This window comes from Perca flavescens, chromosome 7 (genome assembly GCF_004354835.1).
Source record: "Perca flavescens isolate YP-PL-M2 chromosome 7, PFLA_1.0, whole genome shotgun sequence".
Lineage (NCBI taxonomy): Eukaryota > Metazoa > Chordata > Actinopteri > Perciformes > Percidae > Perca > Perca flavescens.
The window spans coordinates 32,688,370-32,706,251 of record NC_041337.1 but is presented as its reverse complement, the minus strand read 5'-3'; the positions used below and the strand labels follow the sequence as shown (position 1 = coordinate 32,706,251).

The following is a 17,882-nucleotide window of genomic DNA, read 5'->3' as shown; positions in this document are numbered from 1 at the left end:
TACCGTAACCTTAACCATCACAACTGAATGCCTAACCTTAACCCTTACCCTCACCCTAACCATAACCTAATTCTAACCCTATTCCTACAACCGAGTCTTAACCCTCAAACAGCCCTTTAAACTTGTGGGGTCCAGCATTGTGGCCCCACAAAGCTGTTGGGACCCCACAAGTATACTGGACTCCCCCCCCACACACACACCTATGCAGTAGTGCAGCAGTCTTCCAAGCATGTCTTGTGTCTCAGCAGGCCGGCACAAAAACAGCCTCATGGTGGTCGTCAGCAGCTCCATCTTGACGCCCAGAGAGGCCTCGCTCCGCACTCCGTCAATGAACACCTCCAAGGTGTAGGGGGCGCTGGAGATTCGCTCCCCATAAACGGCCAGCAACCACAGCAAGGCTTGCCTGCCCTAATGGAGGATAATGAGAATGAGCAGAGGATTGAGACTACGTATAAAAAAAGGCCCAGGACACCCACTGAGATCTTTGGGGTTACTCTGGATTAGAGTTTAGAGTCTCTGCCGGAGCCCAAACTTGACTCGACCCGGCCCGATATTTCCCGCTGCTATCCTCAGGCCGGGCCCGTGATCAAGCATTTGTTTTTTTTGAATCATTACTTTATTAGCCTAATTGGGTGGAGAGAAAGCTATGCCTCTCCAGCTTCTCCCGTAGCTCTGGGTATACAGTATGTCCTGCACGAACTTGAGTGTGAGGTAAACGGTGCTAGATCGTGTCTCTCCCATCTGTAGCACTGTTGCCCAACCAGGCCAGATTATTTCAGATAGTCCTTTAGCAGCAGATATGGTCTCTCCTATATCTGGCGCGTTGTTGGCCAGTGCGTCGGCATGCAGACCGTGGTGAAGGACCGTATTAATTAGGTGATCGAGACAAGAAAGTCTCCTATATGGTTCCAGGGCTTTGATTGTAGCCTCTTTCCGACCAAGTAGACACAGGAACGTAGTTATAGGAACAGTCCACTTCTAAACGGTTCTACTAACTACTCTCCCCAAAAACTGGTTTTGCCATTTGCTTTCACACTGGCCAAGTGGCCATAGGAACTGACCTTTTGTTATTATAACACAGCCATCTAACCACCACTATGCGGAAAAGGGAAAAGACCCTGCCATAAAGTAGGAGCTGAAAGTTACAGGAACTGCAGCCAGAGGAGTTTAATAATCCCCAAATTGGTCCAGTCGGAACAGGAGAAAAAAAGGGTTCTAGGAACGTTATGTTCTAGGAACTGCAAAAATCCCTCTGGTCGGAAAGCGGCTTATGCTGCTGCCTTGATCTGTTACCCACACTATTTGGCTGGAGGTTGTTTATTTTAACGTTTCTTCATTCGGATCCATTTGCGATCCATCATTCTGAATAAACAAACAGCGCAGTTTACATGCTTTGTCCTTGTTGCATTATTCATTAAGATAATTCTAAACAGATTTCTGTAGTTCAAACAACTCGGAATTGTAGTTGAGAACGTCAGTATTGAAAAAATGTCGGGTTTAAATCGGGCTTGGGCTCATAATTCCAGTTAATGTGTCGGGCCGGGCTCGGACACAACGTGCACGGGCTCGGGTGGGGTTGGGCTTGATTTTTTTGGGCCCGATCTAAGCTCTACTCTGGATTATCGGTTTTCTGCTCAGGTTTAAAAGGATCCATGCAGAGTTTTTTGGCCTGCTAGGAGTGAGACTGGTGTGGCTCTCTGTGTGATGCCGTTCTCAAAACCCCTTTGCTTCGGGAAACAATGACAAACGTCGAGCTAGCAAGTTACACGCTGAAAATGGCAAGTTTTACAAACAATTTGGATCGTGCAACAAGCCAGGCCTGCTTGGTTCACTTCGGGGAATGATTGTTGGAGAAAGATGTTTGGGGCATTTCCTCTCTAACTGGGACGTTTCGGGACCGATTGGTGGGTTTGCTGTGGACGAAGTACACACGGCGACACACTGGTAAGAACTCATTACGTTTAACCATGTAACAAGCTAATTTAAATAGCTCAGGTTACTGTATTGTGTGAACAGTTAACTTCATTTTATATTGTATGTGGTATTCCTTCCCGAGACTATTTAGCTGAACCACCGTCGCGGTCGATTGTAATTGGTCTAAAGAAACCCAGAGGGTTTTTTTCTTCTATCCTAGAATGTATGTGTGTTGTAGACAGACCCTACTCCACAGCGCTGTGGAGATAGGTCTGGCAATGCGAGAGACTATGACGCGGGTGACGTGAGACACGGTCATGCTGATGGTTTATCGCTGTTGCTTTGATCAGCATCGGAAGGATGGGAAGAAGACTGATAACACAAATGTATACAATGTAGGTTCCAAATTCTTCCAAAAAAAAATCTCTGCAAATGTTTTAAGAGGAAGGCAATGCAATTCAACACTTTCATTAGACCTCATGTATTATATAAAGGTTCTCCAATGTTTTCTCCATTAGCCTTTTAAAATGATATCAGATTAGTACACCGGATGTGCTTTTGGAACATTGGATGAATGGTTGCTGATAATGGGCAATGTAGATATTGCATTAAAGATCAAGCACTTCTTTCTCCAACAGTCGAGAACCATTTTGCAATTATGTAAGCACATAATGTCATCTGAAAACTGCTGCCCTGGTTAAAACAACAATGCAACTGATCTCAGCCGGTATTCTGTCTGGAATGGAGTGGAAATTTCTAAGTGACCTCAAACTTGTGTGTGTGTGTGTGTGTGTATATATATATATATATATATATATATATATATATATATATATATATATATATATATATATATATGTGTGTGTGTGTGTGTGTGTGTGTGTGTGTGTGTGTGTGTGTTTTGGTGAAAACCGCTGAATGTAAAAACTCCACAGGACACGAATTGGGCATAGCTATGCAAGCAGATACCTGAGGTCACCAAACTAACACTGGCACAAACACAGCTGCCATTCATTTTCTTCTATGAGCAAGAAATCCATCGTGAAGAGTAATCAATCACACCTAGAATCAATACGGTACATTTATTATAAATGGCAACCTGTTACTTTGTTATTTATGCCTCGACGCAGAGGTCCAGGGTTTGAATCTGGCCTGTGACGATTTCCAGCATGTCTTCCCCCTCTCTCTCCCCGTTCTCACCTAGCTGTCCTGTCAAATTAAGGCGGAAAAGCCCCAAAAATAATCTTAATAAAATAAATAAATACTAAATGCAAGTGCCGTTTCCGTATATACAAACAGAAGCAAGGCTAGCGTTGGAAGAGGAAACAATACAGCTTCCGTGTTTGTTGATCTGTTCAATTATTAACATCAAAAGGAAAACCACCAATTAAGTAGCTTTCTTTTCTTCACATGTATTCCTATTCCAAGCTCCCATGCAGTGTATACAGTAATCAAAATTAGCCCCACTTTATCAGCTGCAACGTTAAAGTGATGAACATCCTAATGCTTCAATAATTAAAATCTAATACGTATTATTCTAAAATTCTGCATTAAGAGCAAATATTTTAATACTGTTGTACTTTTACTTCTTACAGAGTATTTCAGTGTTAAGCGTGATTTATGGTTCTGCGGAGGCGCCACGCAGAGCTTTCGCCGTGGCCTACGTAAGTGGCCTGAAGTTTATACTTGTGTGTTGGTGTGTGCGTTGATCTAATAGCAGGGCCGGCATGCGCGTGTGCGTGCATGCGTGTGTGTAGTGCGGTGTGGTATAGCGAGTGAGAGAGTGACGGTGATTAGCTTTGAATACTGAAGTTCAAGTGCAAACAACTGCAGCACTGTGTTTGGGTATTACCTGCAAAATGCACGCTTATTACACCTCCACTTTCTACCCATAGCGTGATTAAAAAACAAATACGGAAGTGAAGGTTTCAACCAACCAGCAGCACTGTGTTATGGTTAACCTGCAAAATGCCACTGAAAGAGACTGCAAATGACACAGGGCTTCTAATGCCAAACAAAAGATGTGCTGAATTTAATTCATTACATATACTGTACTGTTCCTTAATATTGCTATACACTGACCCAGAGCTGGCGCTCTTTGGGTGCTCGGAGAATGCTCTCAGGTACTCGCCTGAGATACAAGAAGCACTAATGCTTGGCATGGTTGCTGCAAAGGAAATGATTTTCCTGGATCCCCCACCTACCCTTGCTTTCGAAACTCTAAAACACAAAAATGCTTTCTGAGCATTTGGGGACCATTCATTGACTATCTTAAAGACATGTAATCCTTTTCTGTAGAGATGTGCTCTTGACTGTATTGCAACTTGTATAACACCTGGCCATATAGATAACAGCAATATTACATTAATCCAAGACACACTTTTAATTTATCTGGCAGCTCTGTTGTTGTTTTTTGCTGTTTTATTTTGTTTTTTGTTCCCTGTCGCTGTGCTTTGTTTACATAAAACCTGAAAAACTTTAAAATAAAATATTCAAAAAAACATATTGCTATACATTACGTAATGTGTGGAAATATGTGGAAACGCGTACAAAACAATTACTAACCCTATTTTTACATTTTTTTTTTAAAAGAGAGCAATAAGTCTCGTTAACAGAGCAGAATATCATGAACCAACAAACGGATTATTTAAAAACTCACACACACTTAAATGTAGACTTGGTGGAGTCCAAAACAAGGCAAATAATGTATAAAGTCAAAAAATAGGATGGTTCCAGAGAGATGTAGATCAGCAAAAGGAGTAAACATGCGGAATCTTTTAGATGAGGAAATGAAAATGTGTAACAAGCTACAAAGATTTAAAAAAATATATATTAAAAAAAGAAGATGCTAAACAAATATAAAAGTGAGGCATGTATGGCAATGTGTATATGAATGGCAACATTAGAAACATACAGAAATTAATACCACAACATTTGGAAAGACTGATAAGATTCTGAGGGACCTAAGAACAAAATATAAATCAAATAGAATGTAAAAAGGGTAAGTGTAATAAGCAAATGCTTCAGTCTACACTTTTTTTTAATTAGAAACATGTATGTGATGTGTATCTATGTGATCTATGTGAAATAAACAAAAACTAAACTGAAAAAAAAGAATGAGCATTCTCTCTCACAACCTGCTCATTACAGCGCATTACAAGCCCTGTAACAATTGCAGTCTCTTTCAGTGACATTTTGCAGGTTAACCACATCCACCACATTCACAACACAGTTCTGCTATTGGATAAAACTAGTGTGAGAAAAGGACAGCTGAATACATGAAAGGGGAAGAGAGAGAGGGGGAATGACTTGCAGCAAAGGGCCCGCAGGGCGGAGTCGAACCCGCGGCTGCTGCATCGAGGAGTAAACCTCTACACGCGTGCGCCACTTTTTTTATATACTGTTTTTCCTTCTAGCTCACAGTAACACACCCTTAGGCCTCCTGCACACTGGCTGCGTGGTGGGAGCATGTCAGCTGCGAGGCGTGTTCGTTTTTATTTCGGTTCCCACGGTAACAGGTCAGAGCTTGCACACTGCCTGCGTGACACGCGCTTTTTTTTTTCAACTAACCCCCACTCGCTTCAAACCAGCGAGAAGAACACACACAAAACACCACACGTTTAAAATAAACCAAACTGTTACAACTTTGTTCATGTAAGACCCCATTCACTCATCACAGAAGCTGACTGAGAAAAATGCTTTTCAAGGCCTTCAACCCTTTAATATATAAATAACACTCTAAAAGGAAGCCTTCCGCATAATGAGAACTTCTACTTGTGATACTTTTAAGTACATTTTGCTGATAATACTTTTACCAAGTAGTATTTTGATTGCAGGAATGTATTTATCCATTTGCACTTTCTCAGTGCCCTATTGTCTTAGTGTTTACAATCCTTATAGAGCAGTTTGTTTGCATGTGTTTGTATTTATGTGCATATGTATATTTTCATTTTTTTTTAATATAAAAATGTATGTATTATTTTTCGATACATGTGTAGAATGTCTGTCTCTGATAATAGAATTATACAAGCTTTTGCCCACAATGGTTTTAGCTCTGTCAGGTATACATCTACACTATGGAGACATTGGCGCTCCTGTTTGTATATTTCAAGTGAAAGTTATTGACTTTTTATTAATTTATTTGTATACACTGTATATTTATTGCTATGTTGTAATTATTGTTTTTTAACTTGTACTGTGGACCTTCCTTTTTGTGTCCTGAATAAAGTCATTATTATTATTATTATTATTATTATTATTATTATGTCTGTACATAGTATCAAAATGTTTACCTTTCTTTGTTTTTAGCCGTATGTCTTTTTCTGTGTGTATACTTTGAGAGCGATAAAAAGCCAGAATCAAATTCCCTGTATGTGTTCACACTTACGTCATTAAAGCGGATTCTAATTCTGATTAAGATTCAGAATTTTAATTGTAAAAAGGACTCATTTTTCATTTATTTTTTTACATGTTAGGGGGTACTACTACTCTCACTTAAGTATAGAATGTGGCTGTTTGTATGACATGGTAACATTTCTACATCCAAGCAGTGTGTGGACGGTGCAGCGGCTCCGGTCTGACCTGGCTATCCTGCAGCGTCTCCTCGCAGCCCTCGAGAGCCAAACACACAGTGTCGCTACACTGAGGACACACCCAGACCAGGTCACGCATCGTCTGCACCACCGCTGAGTGTTAGTGGAGGAGAGGGGAGGAGACATAGAGTAAGTGGGACGGTTGTTGTGGTGAAAGAATGTGGAAAAGCAGGTGCCAACTGACAGTCTGCTAGTCTAGTTCAGGGAAACAAGTTTTACCAGAAGTGATGTGCTCCTGTTTGAGCCCGAGCAGCCCAGTGAGGATCTCCAGACATCGGTCGCTGTAGCTCCGTCCAATACGACCTGCGCCCAACCCACACAGGAGAACACACATCAGTAAGACTATGACTTTAATACAGTGCGGATTGGGCCGCATTTTTCTGTCCGAGCCCGGCCCGCCTCCGACAGAGCAGTAACCGAACCTGGCCTGAGCCCGACGCATTAAGATATTTATGTCCGAGCCCGACGCAGTTAAAATACATTTTTGTTTCTCATGCTGATGACACACGTACGTTTGTTTGTGTGGAAAGTTTTTATTAAGCAACTGTAGGAAGACATTCGGAAATGTCAACAGATGAGCGCAACAAGCGCACGTTAACACAGGTGGCACCTACATAATAAGCTGTTTTAAATTTAAAATGTTCAACGCCTTATTGCGCTGATGTGACCGAGCCCGACCCGAACCCGAACATCATTTCTAAATATCTGTCCGAACCCGGCCCGGCGGTGGTACCCGACGGCCTCGGTTCGGGTATCCATCCTCTAGACTTTAATCACAGAAAGTCTATCACTCACACTACTTGGTGATAAGGTCTTAAACATTTCATTAGCACTCTAAACATAACACATATTCATATTCTGCCTTAAAACCCCTATCTTTGGCGCCTGGTTAGCTCACCTGGTAGAGCGGGCGCCCATATATAGAGAGGTTTACTCCTCGACGCAGTGGCTGCGGGTTCGACTCCGACATGGGGCCCTTTCCTGCGTGTCATTCCCCCTCTCTCTCCTCTTTCATGTCTAAACTGTCCTATACAAAGAAAGGCCCAAAATGCTTCAAATCTTTAAAAACCCCCTATGTTTTTAGAATCCCAAAAGACTTCTAAATTCAAATTAAAGCTGCAAGCGGCGAGGAACGGGCCCTCCCAGCACGTCATCGGGGGCAATAGCGGGAAGCCGGTTACGGGTAACACTTCCTGTTTCCACCATGTGGCACTAGAGAACACACACTAATTATATGTCATGTTGCTGCTCATCATGTGTAGACCACACCATGTCAATTTCATGTCAATCGGATGAGGTTCGTCACTTGAGGCTGACTTCCTGTTTTCAGTAGGCGGCACTATGACCATGAGTCAATACGGACGTGGAGATGTCTCCGGTCCTGGACTCTTATCATGCATGTGAAGTTTCAGGCAGATTGAACGACGCAAAATTAAGTTACAAGAGCTTCCTGTGTGAATTTTACACATCTCATTGTCACTGCTTTAGCTGAATTATCTTTTTTTATCCCTTCAGTCCTTTCTATCTCAGTGTTAATAATAATTATGCTTGTTTGTGCGTTTAATTTGTCGCTCTTGCTTGTTGACGCTGTAAATAAGGGCAACCTCAGTGTCTCGCGAGTTAAAATAAAAGGTCATGATACGGAAATTTCCCACGTCAATACGGTTTCACGAAAAACACAAAAACTTTGCAATTTTTGCATTGTGGAAGTCTTGACATTGCTGACCCAATTTGAGAAAGTTAGCTGATTGTTTTCCTTATCAATCTCTAGTTGTGGTTCAACGCGCATGTAAGGACATTAACGTTGATATTTGCAGTACAGGGGAGTGAAGTGAGAAGGGAAATGAATCGACGAGCACAGAAACCACAGAAACATGTCGTCTGACTCATAATCTGCCTGAGGTTTACCGGTGTCAAACACAGGGGAGGATACAAAATGAGTCATCCTATTAGTATGAACAAAATGTTTGTGAGTATAAGGCCTCCTGCTCGCTGCCTGCGTGGCGTTTTCTACTCTTTGCACACCAGAAACGTGTCTGACGCGGCGGCTGCGGCTGCTGCGGCTGCTGCGGCTGCTGCTAGTCTTGTCTGTACACATGTAGGTTTTCCATTTCCCCTGCACTCAAGCAGTAGCATACTTCATGTTAAACATAAATATATACTGATCTGATTACAGCAAAGACAACGTCGGCAGTACTGACGGCAAAATAGGCTCCAGAATATTTCGTTCTGTATTGACAGGTGCAATACTTGAAAACTGATAATTATTTATTATTATTGTTTTTAAATTACATTTATAACTGCATTTATTTCAAAATCTAGAGCCTTTCAAACATCAAAATGTCATTTATTAAATGTATTTGTCATAATGACATATAAACATCTATTCCTATTCTATTTTGCCTGGAAACGCTTCCATGTCGGGTGAAAATAGTTGTCGGTCCTATTTCTAGCAGGCACGTGTTTTCGGCGCGGCTCGAGACGTGCGTGTCACGCAGGCAGTGTGTAAGCTCTGACCTGTTAACATGGGAGCCGAAATAAAAACGGACACGCCACGCAGCTGACACGATCACGCCACGCAGGCAGTGTGCAGGAGGCCTAAGGGTGTGCTACTGTGAGCTAGAAGAAAAACAGTATATAAAAAAGTGACTGCCTGGAAGTGTGTCTTGCAAACGAGACACTGAGCCATGACGTTATGACTGTGTGTGTGTGTGTGTGTGTGTGTGTGTGTGTGTGTGTGTGTGTGTGTGTGCGTGTGCGTGTGTTTACCTATAGCTGAGATTGCAGCCTGGGCAGTGTCGGCGTTGACATCAGTGCAGTATCCTTTCAGCTCATCCAGTAGCATTGCTACATTCTCATCATTCACCAGCTCCACCAGCACCTGCAAACACAACAGTACTGGCTTTACTCTTATTAAAGTAGCTTCTGGCAGTACAGGGTAGAAACTGTGTAGATATCGCTGCATGTTAAAGGGGGCTACACCAGCCATTTAGAACTGCACTACAGTTCCAGTTAGGAAAACGTCATTGCTGAACAAGTGGCCTGACAGGATGTACAGGACCACCACTGTGTTAGAGGTTTGAGTATGCATTTGTGAGTGTGGTTTCTGGAAAGGGGAGAAATAAAATAAAGTAAAACAACAACATATCACAACAAGTGATAAAGTCATAAAAGGGTGCTAAATGAAATGAAGTCCTGGATTGAATACTGCTATAGAGACAGAGCGCATTTAAGTCCCGCCCCCACCGTCTGCTAGCAAATCACAGAAATGTGCCTAAAAGCTGCTGTGAGGTGATAAGAGACTGTGTGCAATAATGACTGTGCATACGTTTTGTAATCACTGGTCCCTTTATTTCTCTTTTTCTCCCATTTAAGTATTTGTTTATATCATGGGTAATATGTGTATTTTTTACAGTATTTATAGTATTTTACGGGAGACCGTATTTGTTGCTCACTAAGCAACATGATGACAGAGAGGTGCTTTCTTGTGAAAGCAAGGCTCTCAAGTCTCACGCATTGGGCGTGAGACACACGCATTTCAACCCGTTCACACGCTCACACGCCACACCTTGTATTTCTCACGCAGAGAAATTACCAGGATAACGCCCACCAAGTTGCGCCGCTATTTTTAACAGTGGAACCATTGAGTGGAACAGGTAGAGGAATCAAGTGAGTCCCCCATAGAGTTCAGAACGCCCTGCCACCACCCGCGGCGCTACCATTGGTCATTTTAGCTTCGGGCCCGCCCATTTTGACCCATCTAGCAGTTCATCCAATAAGCAGCCTGAGGAAAGCTTTGAGTGAAAGCTTCTCAGCCAATCAGCGGCTTCTACCCGCCTGCCCACAGGCTGCGTCGTCACCAGCAAGTGATCCAATGAAATGAATGACGTTTGTGCGCAAGGTTTTCAAGCAAGCTCAATGAGACAGACACAGAGTGTAGCTATTAGCTAGCTAATATGAAACGCAAAGCAAAGCGAAGCAGCTTGTTTTCATCTAAATTCAGCAAGAAACGCTCCAAGGAGCAGGAGGAGGACATTTTAAGTATTGCGGTTACAAGTGACGAGTTACCATCCTGCTCGGCCGCCCTCTCCCCATCAAGTCCTCCCCTAGCCACACCGTCACACCAGCAAGGCAAGTAGTGTCTTAACCATAGATATAGAACAATAGATATGACATGACGTCATAATTTATGGCATAAATGTCCGCCATCTTACTAGGGTACTGTTTACAATTGTCACCTATGGCAGCAAGTATGGTTGTCAGCTGTGCAGCACCTAACTGCTTTACCAGAAGGACCAAAGAGACCAGGAGGCTGCCATCACTTTCCACACGTCAGTAGGAGTAGATAGAGTATTTTTTGTCTTCTTTTTTTAACTATAAATACAGAAAAGTTAGCTAGCTAGCTAGCTAGTTATGTTGCCTAGCAACTGTTAACAGACCGGCTGAGATGTCAGTTAGTGGTGATTGCTAGCTAGCTCATTTATGAACAGCAAACATCGTTTTAGTTGATTGATTTTTTACCTCAAATAAGACATTTAGTAACGCTAACGTTATAACAGTTTTTTTAACACGTCGTTAATATTGACATACATACATTGACTGCTGCGGCTGATTTCACTCAATCTGTGTTAAGTTTTCAGTTAAATTAAAGTTAACGACAAGTATTGTAACGTTACACATAGAGTAAAGTTACGTTACACAAATCAACAGTAGCCACATCCAGCAACACGGAGCCTAACAGACCAGCCGCACATTTTCACCAGCTAACGTTAGCTCCCCAAACATGTTGTCAGCTTACCTCATGCCTTTACACGATTTTCCTTTCAGTAAAGCAAATTAAAATGTAATAATCCATGTCTTGACGAGGTAAAGCAACGTCCAGAAAGACTTCCTACTTCAGCAGCAAGTCTCCGCATTACTATCGTAAATGTAATTTCCATAACGTTAGTGCAATGAAAATTGCGACAAGTCCATCAGCAGTTCTGGTGAAGTCATTATAGTCTTTATCAACAAAAACTCATTGAAGCTAGCGAGGCTCTTCAACTACTCCGCTCATTGTCTAACAAACTCCACGCCGGCCGCGATATTACGAATCCCACTATGGCCACGCCAAGACCCGCCCTTCAATAGCGTTCACACACTACTATTGGCTTACATGTACAGGTCCTATAGAGAAAACACTGGGTAGCTTTGGCGCCTGTTATTATTATTATTATTATTATTATAGCTACATGTTGAATCGGCTGCAGGGCTACTCTGCCAGTTTTATATTTTTATAAAGATACCCATTTTAGGTCTACCAATAATACTTTTATAACAGTACCCATAATAATTTGGAATATTTTTAGTTTTTTCTTTCCTTTTATTTTTACTGCACAACCTACCGGCCCCCATTGTGAAAACCTTTGGCCTAGGCTATTTCATTATATTGTATCCAGACAATTGACCGTTCGCAAAACCCCGCCCTCGAACGGTCCTTCTCCAATCCTAGCTCAGCAACTGTAACTAAGGAGAAGGACCCCCGTCAAACATTGCGATTTCAGCAAGATGGTGAAACGATGCGCCTATGGCACCTGCAAGTCTGACACCAGGTACCCCAAAAGTTTAGAGGGAGGAGACGTTTTTTTTCACCTTTCCAAAGCCCAAGACCCAAGCGGAAAGATGCCGAAAATGGATTAAGCAATGTGGGAGACCTCACTCACAGCTAAATGCCTCGAAGATTAATAATCATAGCTAGCTACATATGTCTGCTCCAAGGTAAGTAAAGCTAGCGAGCTAACTCATGGCAGTTCGTGTAAATGTGAAGCGTATTTTGTGGCCACAGCACGAAAAATCGTAGGGAGTAATATAAAAAGCCGAAAATCCGCGGCACGTCTCCCGGCGTTTAAGGCGCCCTTTCCCCGTAAGTTTATTCCTAAACCAAATCTCCGCCATCCCGTTATTGTGGCGCGTCCCCAGCGGGCCGCCTCGCGGGCACTTCCCGGCTTATGGAGCGACCTTTTCGGCCGCCTCATCCAGCGGGTCCCTCGCGGGCGCCTCCCGGCTTATGGAGCGTCCTTTTCGGCCGCCTCATCCAGCGGGTCCCCAGCGGGCCGCCTCGCGGGCGCCTCCCGGCTTATGGAGCGACCTTTTCGGCCGCCTCCCGGCGTCCTTTCCCCGAGAAAATAACGTTACATTTACACGTACAAAACGAGAATAAAGTCTCCGTGAACACGTATCAATAGATTAAGAATAACGTGGACATTTACACGAACTGCCGTGAGACCGGCTGTTAGCCTGTCAAGCACATGGTGCTATCGACACAGATAATTTAGCAAGAGGTTGAGGTTAATGAACATATCCCTCCACTGCATATTGCAGCCCTTTCTGTCGTGCCCTGCCCAACAGGTATGGAGCTCAACCCATAGACAGTATATAATGGACCAATAGACCCCGTTGCTCTGGACGGAGACCAGTGAAGGCTATTAGAAGCACTTTTCCGGTGATGGCCAGCTTTACTGCGCAGCCTCCAACTGAGAGAATGTGACGTGAGCAACGTGTCTGAAAGTTGTAAGTCTTCTGGTAGCTGTGCCAAGAGAAATCTCAATCATTTCAATCTTACAGATACGGAGACTGTAGGTGTATGTAAGGAGATAACATGGGCACAGGCTAATTATTGATCACTAACATGCTAGTTAACATTAGTAATTAAACCTAAACATCTCATGTAAGTCGAAACTGCCTGCGAGCTTCTCCTGTACTATACGGTAATTCCTCTACAATGCGACAGTAAGTCACTTGGTTATGACACAATCGTTAGCTTATTTTTACAAAAGCGTCTGCTACGGAGCCATAACGTGAGGTACAAGGTAATGGAGCCTTTTATACATTGTCGTGTTTCTTTGGAACTAAACAACGGACAAATAGAGTCTTTAAACGCTTCAGATGTAAAGTTATTCGCAGTCAAGTGACGTAAAAAAAAAATGGCGGTCAGCGGAATGCTAACAGGAGGTGATGGCCAGTTAGCAACAAAATGGCGCCATGATGGCTCGAGTTCTGAAGCAAAGCTTACCCCCTTGGCTCAACCCAACCATGGCTATGTGTCTGGTTCTCAATTGCTTGACGGGCGTAGTAACAGTAACTAGGGGGCGTGGCTTTAGCGAACGGTGAATTGATAGTATTAATTATTGCGCACACACACACACACACACACACACACAAAGACATACTGAATTAAATAAAATAAAAATTATTTGTACGAATTTATGTAGGGCTGCTCCCTCTTAGTGGATTAGTCGACTAATCGGTCGTTTTGGTCTTAGTCAACTTAGATCTCTTTAATCCATTAGTCATGTTTGATGCTGTTTTCATGCTTAATGACTTATTTCCAAGAAACGTACGAGCACATCTCTAGTAAACACAAGAATTAAGGGTTGACATTTTACCTAAGAGATATCACCGTGAAAGCTACTTTGATTACTTTCATCAAGGCAATTCTTTGTTGTATTACACGTTTTCTGAAATGTTGTGTTTAAATATGCAAAGGAGGCGTTATCTTATTCAATATATGCATCCTTTTGCATGACTCTTTGTAGAGAAACTCAGATTTACAGATCTGTCGATTAAATCAACTAATCGATTAGTCGATACAATTGAATGAGCGTTAGTCGACTAAGAATTTCTTCAATCGAACATAGGCCTGCATTTATGTCATTTATCAGATCAGACTCCGTCCCCACCCAAACCCCTGCCGCCAAAATCTCACTCTGAACTCTGTTCAAAACTTGAGAGCCCTGTGGAAGTTATGCTGGAGTTGTCGCAAGTTTCACCCAGCTTTTTCTAATTTGATGATTCCCATGAAAACGTTTGGATGGAGACATGCTGTTGTAATAGTAGCGTCGGTCCTTTCAGGAATAGCTCAAGACCATAAGAAAGCTACGTTAATTACCAGTCTTGAACCACATTTTCGGTACATTAGGTCGGCCTACACAACAGTTTAGAACAAGGTATTTAAAAGAGTCTATGCGCGGCAGAGCGAGAGGTGAAACATGGTTTCAGCAAACTATTTGAAGATTAATTGACACTCCGTGCTAACAATAGCATCTTTTCGATGGTCAGCCATGAACTAGTGACATGAATTTAGGTCTAGTTGCAAAGCCAAACACAACAGCACCGCTATGTGGCATAAAATGATCAGAAACGGACAAATTAAATCGTTAATCGCAATTATTTGTATGACAGTTAATCATAAAATGTCATGACCATGATCCAAAATCAATCTAGCTTCCCTCTGTTTAAAGCTTTTTTTGTTTCTATCATTTGTTTCAACTGTAGTCTGTCAACATAACATAACTTTCTTTTTTGCAAATCAGCAAACTGTAGCCTGTGCAGCTGTGGTGACAGTAGAAAAAAAACAACACATAAAGCTATTTTCGAAGACAAAAAGAACTTGAGTGTAGAAAAGCAACATTCAGTCAAACAGGACAATCACCTGCATCTTCCTTTGCTTGATGTAGGCCGGCTCAGCGTAGCCACAGAAGAAGCGTTTGTAGTGCGCCCCCATCAGGCCAGGGAGAGAACGCAACAGCAACTGGAGAAAGACAAAGACGCAGTCTCATTTCACAAAATGTATTCACACATCCATCTGACAAGAGATTTCCACCGACAACGAAACCGCACGCACACACACACACACACACACACACACACACACACACACACACACACACACACACACACACACACACACACACACACACACACACACACACACACACACACACACACACACACGAATAGGCTTCCTTATGCAAATACAGTATGTTGAGAATTTGCATTGGGCCTTAAAAAAAAAAAAAATCAGTGTTAGCATATATCTCATACTTGGGTTGCACAATGTGAGGAAAATATACAATAACGTTGAATATCGCGATAACGATTTTACTTATATAAATAAGTTGTGCGATGACCAAAAAAAATAGATTGTGCAGCCCTATCTCATATACACACACACACACACACACACACACACAAAAAGAGTCAAACTTTAAATATTTAAAAACGTCTACGGTGTAAAAAGAAATGTCATAAAAAAAAACAACATCAAAGGCGTGAAGCACGTGGCCGGTTAGCTCAGTTGGTAGAGCGGGCGCACATAACCAGAGGTTTATTCCTCGACGCAGAAGGTCCAGGGTTCGAGTCCGAACCGTGATGGTTTTCCTGCATGTCTCCCCCCTCTCTCTCTCTCTTTTCATATCTCAGCTTTCCTATCGAATGAAGGCAGTAATGTCAAAAAATTAATAAATATAAGCATCAAGCACCAACTTAATTCTTGATTGGCCAACAGCACATTCAAATCAAATCATTCTCCAACGGGGGGCGAGAGAACAATTACGTAATTTATGATACGATGATGCCAGAATGGGCTGTTATATTTACTTGCCCGAAGTGGGCGTTTTACTTTCCCTGGGCCATCGGGCAACCCTTATTGTTGAAGCCTGGCTTTTAGTTCACACCCTCTACCTCCTAACCTGAAATCATTCACACCGACCTGGATGTGGCACAGGGCGGTGAACCTCATCTCCCTGGATACGCTGCCGCAGGCGGCCAGCAGGGGCGCGCGCACTCGCTCCAGTGCCGCCAGATTGACAGCAGGCAGGCCGGAGCAGAGGCTGAGGAAGAAGCTGAGGGTAGCCGCCATGACCGGGGGGTGGGGGCTGACCAGGGAGGCATCCAGCAGGGACAGGATGTCAAACAGCTCGTCGTCTGACTGAGGCCGGTAGCGCTGGAGGATCCTCAGCACCTCACACTGACCCCAAACATCACACTCCTTCAACCTGGGGAGAGAGAGAGAGAGACACACACACACAAACACACACACACACACACACATGAATAGGCTTCCTCATGCAAAGAAAGTGTGCTGACAATTTGCATTGGGCCTTATGGAAGAAAAGGTCTGTGTTATGATACTGTATATCTACTACTGAAGTGTCTTTAAGCAAAACGTACCTGCTCACTCTGTCAATGTGAATATGAGCTAAAAGTGATGTTGAACACACACTGATGTCATGGCCGGTGCTGAATGTTGTAAACTAGAAAATGTAATTAGTTCATCCTTGAGTCCGAGTGGATTTGTGCCAAATTTGAGGAGATTCCCTCCAGGGGTGTCCTGAGATATCACGTTCACAAGAGTGGGAAAGACAAACAGACAACCCAAAAACATAATGACTAGTTCCTCTGGGAATGCTGGTACGGAAGAGATTTTCTTTTTCTTTTTTGGACTAAAATTGTCTTCTTTTTTTAAAGTAAAAGAAAGTCAAAATTCTGAGAAAAAAAAAAACGTCATGACTTTCATCTCCGAATTAGGACTTTAGACTCATTTCCTGGCACGTGGCCCTAATCCTCTTCCGTATGCTGGAGACAAAATATCACGAAGGAAATGTCCTGGAGTGATTTGATGTAAAGCATCTAGAAAGCTCTCCCTTCCTCTAATGCTTTCCTGGAAACACTGGCTTACAGGGAAGCAATGTGGCTCTGCTGCTTTGATGAACATGAATGTACATCAGTGGTTAGTGGTGGCACGCAGGGAGAAAGGCTTATTACCGCAGAGTAGGGTTTTCGCAGAAGGAAGACAAAATCATGATTAATAAAAAATGAAGGCGTTCTACTTCTACTAACCCTTGAGTTGTCTTCAACTTGAAAATCAACACTTTTTCTTATGTTTTGGTCTCTTCATTTCAACACTTTTGGCACCTTTTTCAATGTTTTTGGCGCTTTTTTGGATGTTTAACGCTTTCTTTTTACTACCATGTATAAACACCACTAACGCCAACTTATTACCACTGTAGTTTTACACTTATTTTTGGAATTCATGGTCAATTAAAAACCTTGGTAATAGGAAACTATACCTAATAATTGAGTTAAAGAAGCAGAAATTATGAATTATTTCGACTAAATATTAAAGGAAGGATAATCACAGAGGGGTCAACGTTCAGCGAGGAGACTGTTCCTGAAACATTTCAAAAGATTTTAAGGACCAAAAATTCAATGAAAGTAGAGATACGATTTTTTGTTGTACTCGTGAAGCACGTTGTGTGGAATCATCCACCCGTTATTTTGGGGTAATTAAAATTAGGCAGAAGAAGAAGATTTATTTATTTATATTAGGACAATGCACATTAATCAACATTTCTGTAAATGCGCCAGTGTTAGCCAGTCGGCTAATTTTCAACTGTAGTCCTAGTTGCATGCATGTCTTTATGGTGGGAAGAAACCGGAGCAACCGGTAGTTAAAAAGAAACGCATATTTCTGAGATAGACATTTTGAAAACGGGTCCAATTTGTCCCGAAGTTGTCTTCGGGTCAAATTGGACCCGTTTTCACAAGCGTTAAAAA

General features: G+C 42.5%; 1 protein-coding gene across 1 annotated transcript in view; it reads right to left on the bottom strand.

Moving 5' to 3' along the window:
- ap4b1 (adaptor related protein complex 4 subunit beta 1) overlaps window positions 1-17,882 on the bottom strand; it is a 31,643-nt gene that overhangs the window by 5,077 nt on the left and 8,684 nt on the right. Inside the window, exons 5-10 of the mRNA XM_028583801.1 lie at window positions 16,036-16,321; window positions 14,977-15,075; window positions 9,276-9,387; window positions 6,726-6,809; window positions 6,496-6,599; window positions 201-408 (exon numbers count right to left, since the gene is read on the bottom strand). Coding sequence (XP_028439602.1) covers window positions 201-408; window positions 6,496-6,599; window positions 6,726-6,809; window positions 9,276-9,387; window positions 14,977-15,075; window positions 16,036-16,321 — 893 coding nt within the window. The remainder of the gene's footprint in view (window positions 1-200; window positions 409-6,495; window positions 6,600-6,725; window positions 6,810-9,275; window positions 9,388-14,976; window positions 15,076-16,035; window positions 16,322-17,882) is intronic.